This window comes from Rhipicephalus microplus, chromosome 7 (assembly GCF_043290135.1).
Source record: "Rhipicephalus microplus isolate Deutch F79 chromosome 7, USDA_Rmic, whole genome shotgun sequence".
Lineage (NCBI taxonomy): Eukaryota > Metazoa > Arthropoda > Arachnida > Ixodida > Ixodidae > Rhipicephalus > Rhipicephalus microplus.
The window spans coordinates 107268142-107284911 of record NC_134706.1 but is presented as its reverse complement, the minus strand read 5'-3'; the positions used below and the strand labels follow the sequence as shown (position 1 = coordinate 107284911).

Here is a 16770-nt window from a genome sequence, read left to right as displayed (position 1 = left end):
ACAAGTATTTGAGAGCTTCGCCGCTGTCAGGTGTCCTACTACACTGCTCTGAAAGTGCAACAGAACCTTTTACTTAGAGATAGCGCAGCAGGCTAGCATACCTATGCAAAGGTCGATTCAAATGTAGACGCTGGACCATTCCTAATTGTATATTTGCTAAAGACGTCATATAGGAATCATTTGAAAAAAAAGAAACCATACCATATTCATAGAATAAATTATGATTAGGGGCAAAGCTAGAGAGGGGAGATCATCGGTAAACCACCACTCTGCCGTGAAAAGTTAGCCCATAGCATCATTAGAAGAACGTAAGACTTTTCATATATTATACAAATCAAGTTTTATTATGTTCTTCTTCTTTTGTTGTTTCATTTCTACGTTTGTTCTTTTCATTTCTTTGTTCTCATGGCGGCAGGATTGCGAGGTCTCTTCATTCATACGACTTTATGATCCGTGAAATGAAGTGAGAGATGTCCTTGTATTAGCTGCAGTGGAAAATTATTTAACACTAAGTATATGGGCGTCCCTTGGATCATGGCTACATATAGGTACATCTAAGGGCGCATTAGAAAAGCATGTGCTGCAAGAAGCAGTCATTGGAAATGAGGTCCATTCATTCGTGCGTATGTTCGTGCGTCTGTTCCTGTGTCTATCTGTGCGCCCGTGCGTGCGTCAGTCTGTTGGTTTGTCTCTGGATATATGCGTCTGTACGCCGTACGTCCATTCAACCGTCCGTGCGTCTCTCCATGCGTCCGCCTGTCTGTCTGCCTATCTGGCATCTGTCTATCTGCGTGTCCATTCGTCCACTCGTCTGTTTGTCTATCTGACCATTCGTCTGTTTCTCACTTACACTAGCACCACCTGCTGAGTGAGTCATACAACTAGGTGGTTACAAATCGGTCACAAAGAGACATGCATGGACAGACCCACAGCTTTAGGACCTTCGCCCTTCAAAGAATAGGTCTGGGGTGTGGCTTCACTGGGGACCACCCGCCGATAATTTCCTTTTTTTATGAGAGCAGGATTGGCTACCCAGGTTTAGTACTTGACCTATAAATCCTATGACTGAAGCCATAAATCCTTGGCCCTCAGTCCCTATCGTCTTCAAAAGATATCCGTGGAGTGAGCGATACCGAGTGGGGTGCAGGATTCATCCGTCTGCCTTTGTCTCTCTGCTGGTCCGTTCGTCCGTCCTTCTGCCTGTTTGTGTGTCTATCAGTCCAAGGTGGCGATCAGAGAAGGGTGCTAAGAATCTATTGGCCCAGACACGCCACCATTGGAATCTGAACTTGGTTACGTTCAATGCTAGAACGCTGTCTAGTGAGGCTAGTCTAGCTGTGCTTTTTGAGAAATTATAGGGTGTGAGATGGGATGTAGTAGGGCTCAGTGACGTTTGGAGGACATATGAGCCTTATACGGTTCAGTTAAACGGACGCGTTTTATGCTACTGTAGATAAGCTGACAGAAAAAACTAGGGGTGGCGTATCTTATCAATAAGGATTTGGCTGGCAATTCAAAGCATTGCAATACCATTAGGGCGGCAAGTATTATAACAAAACTTTAAAAAGGTACAAGATAACTATGGTACAACAGAATCGAAAGTGGGGCTAGTTGTATATGCATAGTATAACTGTCAGTTCAAGCGCACGAATAAACAGAAAGAAACAGAAGAGAAGCGCTTTCTCGCAGCTAAACTGTTTATTAGAAAGGGAAGAGTGATTTTCTTGTGTTCAATACTTCCTCAAATTTTACGGGAGATCGTGTGAATATTTTCCTTTGAATTGCCGCGCCTTAAGCAACTACAATGTCGAGATCTTAACACTGTTTTCAAACCCCAGCATGTTTGCTGGTAATATTGTCCTAGATCCGTAAAGCTTATACTCAATTACAGGTCGAGTCACTCTAAGCTAGTGAAGAGAAGTATCGTTACTACGAGTTTAGGTTTTGCTCTGAAAAAGTTCTGTCAACACAGAATGAAAATGAGCTTTGATAGTCAAGTAAGCAAACTAGTACAAGCAGGGTATCCTAATGATGCCATCACGTCCGTTTGTAACAACATGATTGAGAAACTTAAATTTGAAGGGAACCACTCGGGGCGTCGTGATGAGAGTAGAAAAGGCAGGAGGATAGCAGTGATTCCTTACCTTCATAAGACATCGCATCAACTTAAGCAACTCGCTAATAGATATAAAGTCGATGTGCTTTTCTCAGCCAAAAGCAAACTGTAGTCTATTTGTTCACGCATGCGCAGAGAGTTTCCGCAATGTCGCATGAAACACAGCAAAAAGTTCGTGAACTGCGCAATTGGCGTTGTTTACATGACTCCTTTTAGCTGTGGTAAAATGTACATCGGTCAGTCGAGAAGGTGCGCCAATGTTCGTCTCAGAGAGCATAATTCTTCTTTGAAGTCCTTGGGTGCATCGCATCTTGCAGCTGATTGCAGAGAATGTGGTTGTTATCCTCTTTTTCTGGATACTGAAGTGGTCTTTTGATCTAACAATCAATTAACTCGTGAGTTCACAAAAAATTTTCACATAAGAAAACGAGGCTAACAATGCGTAAGCTAGCCTTTGGTATTGCTGCACGATAAAGAGTTTGCTTTTCTACATTACGTTTCGAGATAATCTTTCTTCTTTTACCCTGTGTTCGCGATGTGCCAGGGGTGTACGTTTTTGCCTGCACACACATGCGTTGTTTTTTGATTGCCTGTTTATATATCCTTCCCTTTTTATTAAACAGTTTAGTTGCGAGAAAGCGCTTGTCCTCTGTTTCTTTCTGTTTATTCGTGCGCTTGAACTGACAGTTATACGATTACGGTACAGGCCTGGGTGCCTACATCTAGTCATGATGATAACTTAGTTGAACATTTCCATGAAGACGTGGAGTCAGCTATTATTATTGTAAAGACACAGTCTACTTTTCTTATTGTCGACAATAATGCTAGAGTAGCCAAGAAACAGGCCAGATACCATGCAGTAGAGGCAGATATCATCGGCTCTAGAAATGACACAGGTTTTATTGGTAGAGCTCGAAGACGTGATAATTTACGGGCCCTAAACATCTTTAAACAGCCTAACTCTAAGGGGGCATAGCGAAGTCCTAATAGTGAAACTAAAAATTAAATAGACTTCATTCTGTGTGCACACCCAGGCATTGATTAAGATGTAGAAGCAGTTGGCAACACTTCTTGCAGTGATCATACAATGGTAGGAGCTCGTATTCTAGAATTTAAAAAGCAAGAGCCTAAACTGATACGCAAGAAGCCAATTATTGAGCTAGCGGTGAGAGTGAAAACACAGCAGTTCAATTTTGATGCAGAACAGATTTGAGGCACTAACCAAGGTAACAGACGTTAGCGTTGCCACAATAAATGATGTTCTTATTAGTACCATCAAAGAGTCTGCAACAGAAGTCGGCGGTACAGTCAATAGATAGGACTCTGGTAAACTTATTCAGGGGATCATATATCTTATTAAGAGAGAACAAAGCATGAAAGCCTCAGATGCAACCGACAAAACAGAGCTAGTAGAGCTTACAAAGTTAATCATTAGACATTAGTTAGCCGACGTCAATAAATATAGCAGAGAGAGAATGGATCAGGCTGTAAAAAGCAGAACAAGCCAAAAATCTACAGAAGAAATGCGTACATAGGCGAAAATCGGGTGTGCATTAAGGAAGAATGAAAGCAATGTCATAATCAATAAAGACAGGACAGTCAAGGTGGCAGAGGAGTTCTACAAAGAGTTGTGCATAAGTCGAAACCGTCCGGATGATATTGTGAGAAAGAAAATTAGTCCAGAGGAATTCTACATCTTACCAGTAACGACAGAGAAGTAAGGAAAGCTCTAGAAGGAATGCAAAGAGAAAATGCCACTGGTGAAGATAAGATAACAACGGACCTCCTGAAAAATGGCGTGAAACTGTGTTAGAAAACTGGCCACCTTATATACGAAGTGTAGCTTAAGAGGAATGGTACAAAATTTTCGTAAGAACACCAACCTATTCTTAATCAATAAACAGGAACATGCCAAGGCCTTGAAAAATCACAGGTTAAGCAGCTTACTGTACGTTATCTAGATATTTAAAAAATATTAGCTCATAGAATTGAAGCGACATTACATTTCAATCAGCCAAAGGACCAACCAGCATTTCGTTCAGGCTACTCCACAAGAGACCATATTCATACCATCAATCAGGTAAGAGAGAAATGCCGGGAATACAACCAATCCTTATACGTACCTTTCATAGATAACTAGAAGACATTTTACTCACTCCAGACTTTCGCAGTAATGCATATTATATGGAATCAGGGCATCACAAAACTGAACGTAAAAAATTGGAGCAGTCTACAGTGAATATACTGCCACCTGAGTTCTTTATATAAAAAGCTAGATAATCCCAATAAAGAAGGGTGTAAGCCAGAGAGACACGTTCGATGCTATTCACCCCGTGTTTACAGGAGGTTTCCGGGACCCTAGATTGGGAAGAAGTAGAGATAACAGTTAACGAAGAGTATATAAGTAACCTGCGGTTCACTGATGACATTGCCTTGGTGAGTAACTCATGGGACGAAATACAGCTCATGATTACTCAACTGGACACAGCTGAAAAGTAGGCCTGCAATTTATTATGCACAGAACTAATGTGCAATGATCTCGGTAATAAACAGCCGTTCGTGATAGTTGCAGAGACGCTGGAAATTGTAAAGGAGTATGTCTACCTAAGATAGGTAATAAATGTGGACCCGAACCATGAGGATAAAAGAACTTGAAGAATAAGGAGGGGATGAATCACATCCGGCAAGCATTTTGAAATCAATAATGGTAGTACTCTACTAACCGTCAATACAAAGGTATATAACAACTGCACTTTGCTGGTAGTTACCTACTGCGCCAAACCTGGACACTTACACAGAGGGTTCAGCATAAATTCAAGACTACGAAGAAAGCAATGGAAATGAAAGGGATAGGTGCAACCTTAAGATACAATGAAAGATAGAGTGGATAAGGCAACAAACTAGGATTAAGGATATCCTAGTTGAAATAAAGAGGAACAAATGGACAGGGGCCGGCCACGTAGCACCTAGGCAGAATAACTGCTGGTCATTAGGGGAACTGACTGGATTCCCAGAGGAAGGCACAATCAAGAAGGGGAGAGAGGAAGTTAGGTAGGCCAATGAGATTGAAAAGTTTGCAAGTATAATGAGGCAATGAATAGCACAAGATCGAATTGTTGGCGGATCATGGGAGAAGATGCCTTTGCCCTGCAGTGCGCGTAAAGATATTGATGACGACTATGACGAGGATGAACCACGACAAGCACAATCGAGAAGTTGCCTCATCACACGTAACTACGTAGACGCTTCCGGCCCTCACCAAGGGGGGTGGTACACGGCTGCAGTTGTCCGCAAAAATATCGTGGTGAATGACCTCACACTCGGAGCATTGCACATAACAATTTCGGAGAAAGTGGTCATCACGCTAGCCGCCATATACCAGGATCCACACGTCATCTATATGGATTAGAGAAGCGCATGCAGAAATATTGAAGGTGGGTACGTCTGATACCTGGAATATCACATCTTACAAACCAGCAATTACGTCGGAGCCCCCACGTTCCGTAGGATCATTTAGGCTCTAGTCAAACAGGCCACAAAGGAAATGGAATGGCTGACGCCGTTGCCCGCGCGCTTTATCTCCGGGTAAAGCCTTCAGACCTTTCCGAAGATAATACCGAACCCAATCTAGCCCTAAATATTTGAGAAACTACTCAATTCTATTGATTCGGCCATGAAATTTATCATGAACCCTGTAAGGTCCTTACAAAGGCAAAGAAACTCTTACTCCTCCACCTTTACACCAAAAAACTGCTCGGCAGAGAATTTCTCGATCCTGCCTGTCCCGGAGAATACCCGCCCTGTGAGGAGAAGTCTTCTGAAATTTTCTACATGATGTGGGCATGCCAGTCGACTCCGCACCTCACCACAAAACTAAACTCCACCTGATAGGGCTTGGAGGCATCCCTGCTCAGCTGTTCCGACCTTGCGAGCCAGAACACCCTGTTCAACCGAGCTCGAGTCTGGTTGCCTGCCAAATGGACTTCTGTAACAAGGAGCCCACCTAGTAGCCTGCTACAAGCCACCTCCCTCATACTTTTGGTGCATATATATATATATATATATATATATATATATATATATATATATATATATATATATATATATATATATATATATATATATATATATATATATATATATATATATATATATTCTCCCCGCCACGGTGGTCTAGTGGCTAATGTACTCGGCTGCTAAACCGCAGGTCGCAGGCTCGAATCCCGCCTGCGGCGGGGTGCAAATCATGTAGGCCCATGTGCTCAGATTTGGGTGCACGTTAAAGAACCACAGGTGGTCGAAATTTCCGGAGGTCTTCACTACAGCGTCTCTCCTATTCATATGGTGATTTTTGGACGTTAAACGACACATTTCAATCAGTCACTCTATATATAATTATATATATATTGTTGTATACGAGGGACTATCAGTTAGCTGCCAGCTCGTAATAAACCTTAAACTTCACGTGCTACGTGACGCCACCCAGGCTCATAAAAGAGTGTTCCACACTCGCCGTCATGGCTACATATGGCGCTGACTGACACTAGCTCGTTTAAATTCACATATAACCCCAATAAAGTGGCTGTGGGGATAGCCTTAGTGATAGCTCAGTGGTAGAGCATCGAACGCGTTATTCAAAGGTCATAGGTTCGATTACTGCTCACGGGAAGTTGTTTCTTCACCCACATTTCTTTCTTCTTATATACATTAGATTGATTCTAATAACTTCCCTTATACATTCCTTGGCAATATTGACTGTGAGATGTCATTATTATTTTGCCAAACACAAAAAACGAGCCTATATATATATATATATATATATATATATATGGGAAAAAACTGTATACCTAAGGGCTCGTTTTTCCGTGTTTTGACACAATAATAATGAGATCTAACAGACAAATATTCCAAGGAATGTATAGGTGAAGTTATTAGAACAAATGGAATGTAAATAAAAGGAAAGAAAGGTGGGTGGAGAAATAACCAGCCGTGAGCAGGTTACATATATATATATATATTTATATATATATATATATATATATATATATATATATGTAGAGAGAGAGAGAGAATGTTTTTTAATGTTTTTCTGTTTTTATTGTCGCCCGTAAGTGTTCACAGCGGAAAGCAGAGTTTGCACTTGTGCATCTCAGACTGAACAGCAGTTACCGACGCGCGAGTAGAAAGAATCTCGCCAGAATGTTTCGAATAATGACGACAACTATATTTTATACAATGCAAAAATAACAGAGAGAATAAAAAGCATATCATTCTCAATCCGGCAGAATATTAAAACCGATCGCAGCACTCAGCGATATTTTTATACGAGCAATAAAAAAAAGTGGCCTACATTGCAGTGAACACTGCTCCTCGACGAAAATGAAGTTCTTGCGGGCGATGTTTTGCAACCAATGCTTCTAATGCAGGCCATCGCGCTTACTTATAATATCATAAGATATGCTTAACCATTTGCACTTTGGTTGTTTCTCTTATAGGTGTTAGGGCATGGCATAGGCTGATGCTTATAGCCCAGTAAGCAAAGCACGTTAAATGTTCGCTTCGCCGAGCGAAGGTTCAGAATGGTGTGAGAAAAAAAGGAAAATACTTACAAAATGAAAGATCTGCGCCTCTTCAAGGCACCAGGAAAAAAGACGGAGAACGGTTGAACTCAAAAACAGTGAAGAAGAAAGAAAGTTTAGCACGTGGTGGCAACTACAAATGCATAGTGGTGTTTCTCTACAATCAGGGAGCTTTGTCTTCACGGTACTGAAGTGGCAGATTCTCCTGATGAGCAGAGCATGCAAATTTAACTCGAATCAGCTATCCTCATCATCGGTGATACTTTAGATTACCTCAGACTTGAGCTGTCACCTGAAAAGGCAGACAAAATTGATTAGCAAGTACAGAAAAAAGGTGACTACAGCAAGCGAATAACACTACTCAACGATGAAAGCGCTATGACGTCTGCTAACTGAGAAAGTAGGGTTCTTTTAGCACAGACTGCTGGTTACGAAAGTCCCCAACAATGATTCCAAGCCTTGAGACGCATGTGGAAACCAACGCTGCACATGTTCCATCGCATTTCCAAAAAGCATGGTGGAGAGACGGAAAAAATTCTAAAGACTTGCCAGAGCTGTTGCTGTCGAAAGGATTACTTACGGGGCACTGGCTTACGAACTGCATAATCAAAACCTCCGTGGCATTGAAAAGTTACACAGGGCGATCCTTCGTACGATAGATGAGCTCCCGAAAAATACAAGAAACGAGAAGCGGTTCAAACTTGAGCCACTACCTCCAATGAGGGACGCAATCAATTAGGTGAGGATTCACACGCGACGCCAGCTTGCAAACATGCCCGAGGGCAAAGAAATCATGTAAGGGGACAACGGACTTCATGCGTGGTCAGGACACAAGGAAACGACCCTAGCACCACCATGGGAAGGCCCGCTGAGAGCACAGAAACAACTGCGCCCTATCGCCAGGTGCAACACTATCATCAGACAACTCTTCGGAAAAAGGCAGCGCCTCCGCAAAACTGAAAACACAGTTGACACCTACACTGATGCTGCAATTACAGACGAAGAAGCTAGTATGACATGGGTCAGCACATTCACATCTCTCCACAATGGTTGTCATAGGTGAGTGAGTCGTTGAGAATCACCGCGGTGTCTGTACATGTTGTGGTTGCTAGAGCGATTGCCGATTCTTCTGCGGCGTCTGAATTGAGTGCGTTGACCGTGGCCAACGCTAATTCTCAGCCTTGAGAATTGACGACGCTGACAGCGTACGCGTTTCTATGCGGATACTTGGCAGCGTCAGTGTAGCGGGCGTCCGGGTCTTGCTTGAACTTTCGTCGAATAGCGTTAGTTTTAGCCTTGCGTCTACTTTTGTGGAAAGTAGGATGCATGTTGCGTGGAATAGGTGCGATGGACAGCGACTCTCTAATTGTACAGCGGGATGCGCTTTTCCCGTCAGCATCGGCGATGAACGTGTCGCTGTAGTTGAGGTACCGGAGCACCGACCTTCCCGTGGGCGTCAGCTTGAGCCTCTCCAGCTGGCTGTTCCTATGCGCTTCGATGAGCTCTTGCCACGTGTTGTGGACGCCCATATTTAGGAGACGTGTGGTAGAGGCCATTGGTGGAAGTCCCAGAGCTACTTTAGTGGCCTTTCTTACCTTGATATGAATTTTTTCAAGTTCAGCGGTTTTCAAATTCAGGAACGGCGTGCCGTACGTAATGCGGCTAATGAACAGACCTTGCATTATACGTAACGTGTCGCGCTCTTTGTGCCCGTTTCGTTGATTCGCGATCCTCTTGATGAGGTGCGTGAGTTGTGATAGTGTCCGTTGGAGTCTAGGTATGGTAAGGCACGTTGCCGGGCTAGTTGGTTGGGATTCATCATTTTCACTGGTATAGCGCACCACGACAAGGACACACACAAAGGAGAGATTCACACACACACAGCGCTAACTTGCAACTAATGTTTTATTTGCGATCACACACGCTGTTTATACAACAGGAGACGGATAAAACATGGATAATGTCACGTCAAGAATACAGCACAGCCCATGCACGTGTCATCACCGATAGCGACAATCTACTCCAGCCCGTCAAAGCGAAAATTCCAGATACTTCTTTTCTTTAGATGATAATGCTATGGAAGCCACACTCACACATTTTTCTTTCATTTTGTCTATTTCAAAAGCTTCAATAATTTCACGTGTGGTTCTGTCACGGGCCTTAAAGAGTATACGTGTGTTTTGGAACATAGGGACGCAACCGCACCTCTGACAGTGAAGGGCCAAATGACCACATATAGCTCTTTCTACATTGTACTTGTGCTCCTTTAGTCTTTCATTCACACACCTTCCAGATTGGCCTATGTATTCGCAACCGCAAGTCAAAGGAGTGCTATAGACAATACCACAACAACAATTCACAAATTTCTCCCATTATTATCATTATTGGCAACGATCAGATAGATGACTATCTGATCGTTGCCAATAATGATCATAACAATTTTGACGCAGTTGTCACTGAAACTCTAACCATGTTTTTGACAGTGTTATCTCCCTTGGTGCTGACGCATGAAGTACCACATGACAATTTCATAAAATGTCTTGACCTCGGGCTGTATTTTTCGCCAGCAAGAGTATGCTGGAGCTATGAACCGCGAGGGAATAAACCGGTTCTTCCGTTCACGTCCGCTCATTCGAAATTGGTAAAGCGTGCGGTGATAAAATCCTGTTTTCAGAATTCACTGATGAAGTCGTGCCACCACAAACTTGATGAGAGCTTGTGGGCTCAAGCAAAACGTTTATTAAACTCTGGCTACCCCTCGCACTTGTTGACCGCTGTCGCCGAATCTATAAGCAGGAAAGGAAGGGCAAACGGCAAAGACCAGGCAACCGCCACTAAGGCAGGCAAGGTTGCTGTAGTGCCTTACATGCATGCCATTTCGCATAACTTGCGAAGGATAGCAAGGAAGGCGGGTGCGGATGTAGTGTTTTCTGCTCCCGAAAAGTTGCAAGGAATGTGCAAAAAGGTCAATGCAGAGAGTAGCGGGAAACAGGTTTGTAAGATTAAGCACCGGGAGAAATTTGTGAATTGTTGTTGTGGTATTGTCTATAGCACTCCTTTGACTTGCGGTTGCGAATACATAGGCCAATCTGGAAGGTGTGTGAATGAAAGACTAAAGGAGCACAAGTACAATGTAGAAAGAGCTATATGTGGTCATTTGGCCCTTCACTGTCAGAGGTGCGGTTGCGTCCCTATGTTCCAAAACACACGTATACTCTTTAAGGCCCGTGACAGAACCACACGTGAAATTATTGAAGCTTTTGAAATAGACAAAATGAAAGAAAAATGTGTGAGTGTGGCTTCCATAGCATTATCATCTAAAGAAAAGAAGTATCTGGAATTTTCGCTTTGACGGGCTGGAGTAGATTGTCGCTATCGGTGATGACACGTGCATGGGCTGTGCTGTATTCTTGACGTGACATTATCCATGTTTTATCCGTCTCCTGTTGTATAAACAGCGTGTGTGATCGCAAATAAAACATTAGTTGCAAGTTAGCGCTAGGTATGGTAGCAGCTCCAGATCCATCCTTGTAGATGTGAACTCCAAGCACTCGCAGGGTCTCGAATTTTGGAATTAAGGTCCCTTTCAGCGTTACAATAGGGTCGGGCTCGTCGTTTATGGGGGGGGGGGGGTCTGCCCCTTGTTCTCGCTTTGAGGACGAGGTGCTCGGATTTCTCGGGGGATTAGCAGAGACCGCAGTTTCTGAGATACTGTTCGATGGCATCTACGGCAATTTGTAGGCAGGTCTCTTGTCTCACAGAGTTCGAAGCCCTAGTCCAGAGCATGATGTCATCAGCGTAGATCGCATGCAGTAAATCAGGTACTTTGTCGAGAATTTTTGGCAGATTGATCATAGCCACATCGAAAAGTAATGACGAGAAGACCTAACCCGGCGGCGTTCCTTTTTACGGTAGTTGGAAGCTTTCGCAGCGGATGTTGCATATGCCCACAGTTGCCGTACGGTCTTCCTATTTTAAATGCAAAAGAAAATCACACTTGCGCAAGTTAGGTGCGTTTCAGTTAAGCTATTCTTTTTCAAAATTTAAAGAAAACCACTTGACTCACTTTTTGCGCACATTTTAGATCAAATAGGCCGCGTGCCAGAAAATTGCTGTTTTGTAGTTTCGTCCAAGTTTTCTGGGACAAAAATAAAATAAGAGAAAATAGTAAATATAGCCAAGAAGAATCATACATGAAGGAAGGGCATTAAAAGTGAGGATGCCTGAAATAAAATAACTTTGCCACTATTAAGCAGAACAATAAAGGCAAGAGCTGTGAGGTAAATATGTAACTTCGTCCAAGAATACATCAATAAACTAATAATTGCCGAAATTCAAAAATAAAATATTAACGTTTGCAATCATTTTGTGCAGCATTGAGATTCATATTGTGTTTCCGGCTATTGTAAAAAATTAGCAGATCCTACCTATTGTGGGAATCGATGATAAGCAATGCACGAATGAGTAAGATAGATATGTCATTTTAAATGAGCACAACGTTACGAGGTAGACGTAAGTTACGCCGTACATGACGTCCATGCCATGACTATATAATGTTTAGAAGTGTCATTTATCTTCGTTGTCTGTTCACGTCACGTAATACCGAATTTTGTATTTGTGGAGCTAGTGAACCGGCATCGAGCACAATATAAACATAGCAGGTAGCCATGTTTTACATGAAACGCATATCAAGATTGTCATGTTTGGGCGTGACTTTTACCTTCGTCGTCCATTCACGTCACTTAATACCTAACTTCATGTATACGGAGAAAACAAAACGGCCACGAGCACGCTATGAGCGTAGCATGCACTCAAGATTTACATGACACGCATATCATGATTATCATGTTTGGACATGTCAATTACCTTCGTCATGTATTCACGTCACGTGATACCAAATATCGCATATGTGGAGCAAATGAAACAACTGCGAGCGGGCTATGAGCATAGCATGTATCATGTTTTAGATGACACGCATGTCATCATTATCATGTTTAAACATATCATTCAACTTCACGTCACGTATTACCAAATTCAGTATTTGTGAAGCTAGCGAAAGGGCTGCGAGCGCATCTTGAGGGTGGCATGTAGTCATGTTATTACATTGCACGTATGCCATGATTATCATGTTTGCCCCAGCCATGTATCTTAGTCATTAATTCACAACCCGTAATACCGAATTTGGTATATGTGAAGCTAGTAAAACGACCGCGAGCGTATCATGATCGGGGCATCTAGTGAGGATTAGTCAAAACATGTAAATTATGACATGCATGTCATAACTTCCTCGGGGAAACCTGCCTCTTATGTTCGCTGTCAAGTCAGGTGATACCAAACCAGTTTTGCTATAGGTCATGTGAACGAAATCACAGTAAAAGCAGAAAGAAGATTACATGTATATGATGACATTCATGACATACCTATCATGATTTTCATTTTATGAATAATCATTTATGCTCGTAGTAGAGTCATGTTATGTTATAACAAATGTTTCACGATACCATTATCGAGACGGTAAAGAGAGCTAAAAGTCATAGTTGGCTAGATAGATAGGTAAATAGATATATAGATAGATGTAGATAGATAGATAGATAGATAGGTAGATAGATAGATAGGTAGATAGATAGGTAGATAGATAGATAGATAGATAGATAGATAGATAGATAGATAGATAGATAGATAGATAGATAGATAGATAGATAGATAGATAGATAGATAGATAGATACGCTCAAAGACGCCAAAGTTCGCTAAGAAAGCTTCGAGTTTAAAAACGATGAGCAGTGACTTATTCAGTGAAAGAAGAAAAATAAGGAAATTATACACATTTCTTTCCTTCGAACACATAAAAGATAAGCTTTTATGCAACGACACTTAATGTTTTTCGCACTTACTGCAAAGAATGTGAAATTCTCTATTATTTCATTGCAGATGCTGAACGTCACCGAAAAGAACCTGATTTTATTTATGGGGCAAAATGGGATACTGATGCGGAACCAGCGCATTTGTTGGAGCTCATCGTTCCTGTATATGGCCGGCATTGGAGTGATGCACAAACTGATGTTTTTTCAAAAGTTCACGGTGGTAAGACCTTAATTAAATCTGCTAATAGCACGTGGTTATCGTCTTTAATTGATTATTCATTTATCAAATAGTTTCACAATTTCTGCTGGGCTTTTGAGAAGTGCTTTAGCAATCACAAATGTGGAATTCAATATTACCTGAAGTGATATTAAACAGATATGCAAAAAACTCATTGCCAACTGGATCTTCTGTAAAATCTTACAGTGCAGCAAAGAAAAATAGTTACTTTATACTCTAAATTAATGGCAATTGTTTTGAGAGACACCAAAATATTGAGCATATATCGTGCTTTCACGAAGGAAGGAACAAGCCAGTCAATAGGCGCGAAAAATAAATATGTAAATGCACTAATTTCAATCTGCACTGATGAAACGTCCATCCACACTTCAGCCTGTTTAATTATTTTCTTTGGACTCTGCGCCGATATATATGGTTCGTCACTTTGTCTGCTTTTCTGTACGTTTCCTCACAATTTTCTGATATATTACGACTTTGCGCGTTCATGCTTAGACTGTGCATTTTCGTTGCTGCTATTGACGCCAATCGAGATTTTGCGCACTCTAGGTAAGGCTTCAAACTCGAAAAATGTTTGCACGGTATACTCATACAACTACACAACTCTGTGCTTACTACCGCAGTACACCCTCACAGGAGCATGATTGTTCTAGCACTTCTCTCTAAGAAAGCCTTCAATAACGTGAAGTCCAGACATCTTAAACTAGCTCACTTGGGTGCCAGTGAGTCTGGCGAGGATGCCTTCAACTACTTTTAATTGTAGTTTTTTACTGACCGAGCTGCATACATTCGCATTCAAGGTCAGTACTGCGGTCTTTATCTATTGAACGAGCGAGGCGCACAACAGGGTGCAGGGTTTCCACCACTTCTTTTCAACAACACAATAGTGCCCCTCCCAGCCCAACTGGTCGCTGCCGATAAGCTAAAGCATCGCTTTTGGCGGATAATATCACCTTGTTGGCCACAGAGGGAAGTCCACATGGACAACAACCTGATAACTACCAATCATAGAGTGGATGAACGTCTTCCCCCTGGGATACCACTTTACGATGTATTTTCAGAACTATAGTACATTCAACCCTCCCCAAATAAACGTCGTCATTTATATTTGCCTGCACAGTAGATATCATTACTAAGCACAGGATATTCGTGTCCTTGGTGTTAACTTTAGCTACGACCCCAGAGTACATAGAACTCTTTACAAGGTTCGTAAGGTTGAATAACAGGTGGGCTGCATGGTGCGTCAAGACTGCAACATAAGAAAGTGTGTGTTACAAAGCAAGCACACATGGCATCTCGCGCACGCTTTTGTCATTAGTAGCCTCTTGCAATTCACTCTGTCCATGCGCTTACAGAATTACGGTGGAGATCGCCCTCCTCAGAATCATCACTCGAGGCCTACATCTGCCCATTTCTACTTTCCCGTGCGAGACTTCTTCCCTTGGGGGTAAAAAAAAATTTGGTGGGACCATCGGGAAGCGCACTTAACAAACAAGTACGCCCGTCTGGCGCTAACCCCCTCAAGGAGAAGATTACTGGATTGTCTAGGGAGGTGTGAGAATGGAAAGTGAGGGTAACGAGGAGTGGTGCCAGAGATACGACGAGTCGAAAGAAGAGGTTAAAGTAGAGTATAGATGTACGTCGTATGGTATAACGAGGGATGAGCTAGTGAGAATGCGAAGGAGTGACGAGAGGATGAGGGTAAGGAAAGAAAATAAAGGTCACCAGCTGCACTTTTCTGACAGTATTTACACCAGTACAGTGTGGCAGCCCCAAATTAACCTTTCAATACTCATTTTTTTATTGCACGTCTTATTACTTCGTATAGTGTTTTCAATAAATATTGGTCTGCGGCTACAAACTGCAGATGCAAGCATCTCTTAGAATCGAGATATTTCTTTGCGTACTTCAAACACATTTAGCATCTATCTATCTATCTATATATCTATCTATCTATCTATCTATCTATCTACCTATCTATCTATCTATCTATCTATCTATCTACCTATCTATTATGAGTTACCTTCGTCTGGGCGTTCTCATGATTGCGTATTGACTTGGGACGCACCAAAATAATTACGCGAGGGTAAGATGGTTTTTCAAATACGTCTCGCTGATCATGTCATGAATATTGTCATAATCTGGTCACCTACATCGTCAAGCACTTCCCAAAAAAAAAAGAGTAGCACATACCTGGGGGCAGGTAGGTGCCACTGGTATGCGGGGATTTGCCACAGGTGATAGAAAGTTTATATCTAACCAGCACCGGTGACTGCTAAATCAAGATGGGATCCCGCAGATAGAAACACGTAGTAGGGTAATCAGCGTGAACAGCCTGAATGCCTAAGACAGGCTGGCCCACGTTTCGATAGGAGGGCTTAGCTATCTTTGTGAATGGCGCCTTGTCATCATTGGCGTATAAATTGTAAGTGGGTTAGTAGTGACGTTGTTTCTCGGTGATGGCATCTGTACCTGTTAATAATCACCCTTTGAAAATAAAAAAAATCTAAAGCAAAAGAGTGCAGCTCTCGATTTATTTGAGGTCATGTTGCAATGGTACAAAGTATTCTCTTCTGGGAGGTTGGGGGAAGGTAAAGCAAAAAGAGAGGAGAAAGGCAGAAAAGGGGTGGACGCAAGGTAGGTATGGTGTGTGACAAAGCGGTGGCCGCTAAAGAAACGAACGATGAAAAATGGGAGAATTACTTTCAAAACAAGCTGCTGGAAGGCACCGCAAAAGTATGTCGACGAAAGCGGCACACGCCTATTTCCAGAAAGCTATGAATGGGAAGAATAACAAAGAAGCAGTTACAGGAATAGCGAGCAGCAAGTGGTATATCTCTATGTCAACATCATCTTGACCTTTAAAAAAATGCCTCCTCCTTCTCGTGCAAAGCGATAAACACATACACATGCGTGCCCACAAACACACCCATTCACAGCCTAATACAGTTTTTTTTTTGCACAAATCACACAACCAC

At 42.2% G+C, this 16770-nt stretch overlaps 1 protein-coding gene across 1 annotated transcript in view; it reads left to right on the top strand.

The window, feature by feature from the left end:
* The first annotated feature begins 226 nt into the window (after positions 1-226).
* The window catches only part of LOC142767038 (uncharacterized), a 114201-nt gene continuing 97657 nt past the window's right edge, over positions 227-16770 (top strand). The window contains exons 1-2 of the mRNA XM_075868255.1: positions 227-308; positions 13625-13777. Coding sequence (XP_075724370.1) covers positions 13625-13777 — 153 coding nt within the window. The 5' untranslated portion in view covers positions 227-308. The remainder of the gene's footprint in view (positions 309-13624; positions 13778-16770) is intronic.